Source organism: Paramisgurnus dabryanus, chromosome 4, assembly GCF_030506205.2.
Source record: "Paramisgurnus dabryanus chromosome 4, PD_genome_1.1, whole genome shotgun sequence".
NCBI classification, from domain to species: domain Eukaryota; kingdom Metazoa; phylum Chordata; class Actinopteri; order Cypriniformes; family Cobitidae; genus Paramisgurnus; species Paramisgurnus dabryanus.
The window spans coordinates 16,805,996-16,811,995 of record NC_133340.1 but is presented as its reverse complement, the minus strand read 5'-3'; the positions used below and the strand labels follow the sequence as shown (position 1 = coordinate 16,811,995).

The 6,000-nt window shown below is 37.7% G+C and overlaps 1 protein-coding gene across 1 annotated transcript in view; it reads right to left on the bottom strand.

Annotated features, from left to right (window-relative positions):
- Window positions 1–293: 293 nt before the first annotated feature.
- tacr3a (tachykinin receptor 3a) overlaps window positions 294–6,000 on the bottom strand; it is a 56,265-nt gene continuing 50,558 nt past the window's right edge. The window contains exon 5 of the mRNA XM_065265376.2: window positions 294–3,213. Within this exon, the coding sequence (XP_065121448.1) occupies window positions 2,958–3,213 (256 nt within the window). The 3' untranslated portion in view covers window positions 294–2,957. The remainder of the gene's footprint in view (window positions 3,214–6,000) is intronic.

Here is a 6,000-nt window from a genome sequence, read left to right as displayed (position 1 = left end):
AACATCTATGAACATCAGTAACATATTTGTAAGGCAAAAAGTGCATGCTTCAATGTTTTAACACCAACACTTTTTACAAATGTTTACTAAGACACCTAACCTTTGATAATGGCGGTAGGGCGAGATTGTTCATACTGTACGTTGAATATTAATGTTAAAGGAAAACACCACAGTTTTTCAATATTTTACTATGTTCTTATCTCAACTTAGATGAATTAATACATACCTATCTTTTTCGATGCGTACACTTAATCTTTGTACAGAGCGTCGTGAATGTGTTAGCATTTAGCCTAGCCCCATTCATTCCTTAGGATCCAAACAGGGATGAATTTAGAAGCCACCAAACACTTCCATGTTTTCCCGATTTAAAGACTGTTACATGAGTAGTTAAGTATGGTGGCACAAAATAAAACTTTTGTTTGGAGCCATAAGAAAGAATGAGGCTAGGCTAAATGCTAACACATTCAAGAAGCGCTGTACAAAGATTAAAAGTGCACGCATTAAAAAAAGATAGGTATGTATTAATTCATCTAAATTGAGCTAAGAACATAGTAAAATATTTAAAAAATGGTGGTGTTTTCCTTTAAGTGGTACAGTACCTTCAACATCTCATCCTTTTCTGTGTTTGTCCAATAAAATAAAATTAAAAATAAAAGTTTATACACTTGCCAGCTACATTCATGTTCAATACTTTCAAATTGTCTGAGCACATTCACTATACAGTAGGTAAGTTTGTCCTTTACACAAAACATCAGTTATACATGCTTGTAAAAACATAGTTACACATGAACTATAAAAGGAACAACACAAATATGATAAGTCTTGTCAAGCAAATGGCGATTGTATGTGTGTATTTGTGTGTATGTCTGTGTGTAAATGTACATGAACATTGAATCTATTTTTTGGGGGGTCACAGCTGGTTTTTCACACCTGGAAAAATTGATTAAACTTTCAATTCGTGGAGTAGTGATGGTGAACACAGCAAAGTCTCCAGATGTGTTTCTCACAGTTCAAGGTTGTGAACAGTCAGCCTTGACGTGTTGAATTACTGCACATTGCATGTAAAAGAAGTAAAATGAAGGAAATCGAGGAAAAAATCTCTAAAAATAGTGTCAACAGGCAGCATATTTGCAACTCTGTGTAATAAACCGTTAACTATGGTGTGCATTTTTGTCTATGTGTGGGTCATATTTCAGTGTGTGTGTGCTGTATATTGTGGCTTGTGCACAGGGATGTAAACATGTCGCTTCTCAGGCTGTCAATCAATGTGGCTCTAAAACGTACAAGCCCATAGAGACGACATCGCATTGCGTATATCCGCGTGTTTATTTTGAAAAACCCATCGCTGTCCTGAATTTGTGACAGGCTTAACCATTTTGAAGTTTTGAGAAAGCAGCTTTGGTCTGAACAGCATTACTGTCAACAGCATATGAATATAAATGCCAAAGGTGCACACACGTGATTCAGCAGACACAGATTTCGAACTCCTGTGGCAGATTTCCTTGCTAGATCAGTGACTTTGAGAACCAATGATTCCCTGGTGATTAAAAAACCATTTGAAAATGAAAATGATGGGACACGCATCATTATGAGGTCATCTAAGGTTTTATCCAGGTGTGAATATGCCTTTTCTCCAATTCAGACAGAGTTTTTTAATCTTTCACCTTATAGTGCTGTCTTATTAAAAAAAATGCAATATGTAAAGTGAATATGTGAATAGAATACAATCAATAATTCATAATATTGGTGCATGTTTTCACTAAAGATCAATAATATTTGTTTTTACTGCAGTAATGGTCTTGTTGCCAGGTTTTTAAGGTACATATTTAAATATTATATATACAGTATTTATATATTATATTACATTATATTTTCTTCTAAACTCACATTTAAAAAAATACTAAATTAATTAGAACAAGGAAATAACATACATGGCTGCTTTTCTTTATTTAAAGCACTCCCCTATTATGCCCATAAAAGATGTAATATAAGTCTGAGGCAATAGTATTTCACTATTGAGATACAGTGGACAGCGTACAAATATCTGAGGGTGGAAATTATGGTAATGCACAACTCTCAGTCAGAGTCTGTGGGTGGGGTTTTATCAGTGTGACATCACATTGACAAGAGAATCAAAACCATAAGCATGGCTAGATGTCTCCCCCGCGCTGCTGGCCAATTAAGTGGAACGTGCGCATTTGGCGGCCATCTTACCACAGGCAGCTCGCTCATTCGTTCCATTAAGTTTTAATGGTACACGTACTTTAAATTACCATAACTTGCTTAATTTTCTATCGATTTTCAAACGGTTTGGTTTGTTATAAACGTCAAAGGTGTACCTATGAAACTGAGGGTGTAGTATAAAACACCGCCTTTGTCCTACTATTTGTTGAATGGTCAAATGTTCTTTCATTTAAAATATTTAAAATCAGTCAAGACTTTGATTCTCATCAATGAAACATGTTTAAAATTTCTCTCCATGATTCAGCCACATAGTAGCTGCCGGTGTGCTGGAGATGCAAACCTACTAATATTTCTGCTTATGATGTGAGGTCACCCTGAACCGGTTAAACATCATGAGATAAATTAACAAGAACAGAACGTTCGGCCTTTGGGAGAATTGAAACCTTTGGCTCGCTCACGTACGATGTAAGAGAAGTAGGTACCTGATTGGCATCAAAGGGAAACCTTTGCTTTCTGGAATAGACAAAGTGCTCCCTTGATGCAGGGCTATATGTTGGTCTTTGAGATGATGAGGGCTGGTGGTGGTTCCTCAAGTCCCTTTTTTCTTTACAGGCAACAAATTCACCAAAGCACACCAGACATCTTTATGAAATGTTTCCATGCTTCATTTTCTATTAATATGATGACAGTGGCAAATGAGAAAAATCATGCTTTTCTTCTTATTCACCAGACTTGGTTGATACTTCAGTATGAATCTCACATCAAAGTCCATCTCAGCAGAACTCCTCCTTCTGGGCAGACTTGGAGGAGCCGTTGTGCTGATGGTTGTGAAGGCTCTTCCTCGCCGGGTGGGTGGAGGGGTCCGAGGGGTCACACACTGCAACGACGCTCGTCTCCATTCGCGACATTGTGTACATGCTGCTCTGGCGGGCCACTTTGATTCGCATGGCCCTGAGCTCGAGTTCATCATAATCGGACACCTTCACGAACGGACACCAGCGAAACACCCGCTTAAAGCCGGCCCTGAACCTGAGACCAGAGGAAAAGCACAAGCATGCTTAGACAAGCTTGACAAACTGAAATAATATGAGCAAACAAGGTGGGAAATGCACATAGTAATCTTATAAAGCAATACCTTTATAAATGCAATACCTTCGTGCTAACAATGATTTACTATTTTGCATTGTAGATGGCGTTGCTTAAAGCTGTAATTTTCCAAAAAATGATTGAAAAGTAATTGCTATTCTTTACCCCTGTGCCTCTCAAGCATTTTGAGCCCAGCGACCCCGCTGTTCTGACCATTAACCTATTGTTAGCATAATTTTAAAATAATAAATCTCAAAGTGGTTTACCAGATGGCTGCTCTTTACACACACACAATATCTTTGCAAATACCAACATTCATCAAACAAAATTTAAATGTCACTCATTTTAATAATTAAATTTGGACACTGTACTCAGATCAGTATGATCATCTTCTGATAGTAAGAGGTAAAGACCAAAAGCACAGATTGCTCGGCCCTGTATAAATATGTAAGGTAGCCATGTTACAATTAACCCCGCGTTGTGCCCCGCTCACCCCTAGGTTCAGTAAATCTGATGCCTTGTCTTCAGCAATGATATAATGGAAGAATAACTTTGTATCCTCCATTATGGAGGCTCTGATGTATTTAAATCATTTAAATAACAGCAGGATGTTTTTGGACAATGGCTCAAATTGATGGGAGGTCCAAATCAGACCCATAATTGGTCTTAAAATCTTCATATTTGTGGCTAGACTTTCATTCCATGCAAATGCGGCAGACCAAAAAATACAATTTAGAAAGTTCAAGTGACCTTTTCAGGTGGAAGATATAACAGTATTGCACAATCCTATTTTGTACAATAACAATAATAGCGACCAACGGTACAAGCACGACATAATCCTAAATGTGTGAATGAAAAAAAACAACACTATAGCACATGATATTAGGTTGCTGCCTGTATACGGAGAGAAAGTCGAGAGTGACCGTGGCATTAATCTACAACTCTCAGTTTGCTCAACTTGCTTTATGAAACAAGCCACTGATTAATCATCCAAATAGTATTTTATGTCCTGCACCCGTTTCCCTTCGGTACCCTCTTTAGTTCCTTGCCAATTGAATGTCTTTGTGTTTTCTGTCCTGCTGGGGTTGTTGTCATTTGCTGAGTCTTGTTTATACGAGTCTATGTTGTTATACACTCTCGTGGGTGTCTTGTTTGGCCAGCCTTGTTGGCTGTGTGTGGGTCTTTTCGTTTATGCTCCGTTTTTATGTTTGGATTTTGTTAAATAAAAATCATTTTGTTTAAAACCTGCTGCTCTGTGTCTGGTTTCTGTCCAAATGCCTAACTGTGCCGTCTCGACAACTATTGAAACACACTGCTGCAAACAAATACTTTTTTAAGACCATCAGCTGAATTTCATGTAATGCATATGTTTTTTTTAAAGGCTATTAGACTCATTCCAATCAAATTACCATAGACTGTAAAAATTATGGATGTAGTGTCCGTGATGTCTCCTATAGGTTTGTAAATAGCTTTTTTCGCCATCTTGGCATCGCGGAAAATGGGTAAAGAGGCGGGACATGGGTGAAGCTGAAGTGGCTGGTTGCTGAAACTACACCCGCCTAGCCTGACTGTAGTGACAGTTCACCCGTCACTTGAGTGGCCACGCCCTTAATTATTCAGAACTTTAAGGATTTTTCTCATTTTAATGGACCCCAACACTTAAGAGTTTTAATGCAATTTATAATTGCAGTTTCACAGGACTTTAAACGATCCCAAACGAGGCATAAGGGTCTTATCTAGCTAAATGATTGTCATTTTTCACTGTAAAATGTAATAGCTAACTTTACTTAAAAATAAATAGTGATCATAACTAGTTGCTCCATAATTTGTTGACTCTACTAGCTTACAATAAGTTGACACAGCATTTTGGTGAGGAGAGTAATTAAACTTATCATACTTCAGTAACCTTCACTTGAGAAGTATGAGTGTCTCCACACACTCCCAACAGTTGGTGGCGGTAATGCACCATGCTGGATGCCAACCGCCAATACAAATCAACGAAGAAGAGATTGCACATGCGCAGTTCCTCCTGAGACGTTGGATTTGAACCATCACGCGGCAAAAGAACGTTTGTCTGGATTTGGTTTGAAGGTAAGAGCATGCAAAATGTTAATTTGGAGAGGCCATGTATGTAATACTTCAGTCTGTTTGTAGGTTAAATGTATTTCTACAATTTAGTAAAGTCAGGACTATGTTCTGTTAATGTTCTGAGCTGAGTTTTGTTTGTGAGGTAAGGTTTAAGCTAAAGCTAGCTAACCACCTTGTCATTGTCCCACCTTGTAAATCTCAAATTTCTTAAACTGTAAATATGAATTCATATCGCCAAATGCAATGTGCTTGTTAACTGTTGCGTGCATCGGCTATAACTGGCGATGGCACAGTAAAACTTTAACTTATCTGCTAGCTCAGCTGTTAAGCAGGAGGTCTGTATCAGAATATTCATATATTCATTCGATTTTTAATTTGGAGATTCGAATATTTTTTTCTGTTTTTAACATTAGCATTAATGCAGAGACTGCCAAGCAGGAAGTGCACTTCACGCTCCCGCTCAAGGTTTGTAACTTACTGTTAATGTGCTCCGATATTAAAGGTGGGATATATTTTTCTATTGAAAGGGCATTTGGTATTTTTGTGATTTTAAAATAATTGAGGTTATTTATTTAACATTTTGGCCCAAGCAGAAAATTAAGGGCACCTCAACTCAGCCTGCAATTATTTAACATTTTCCCA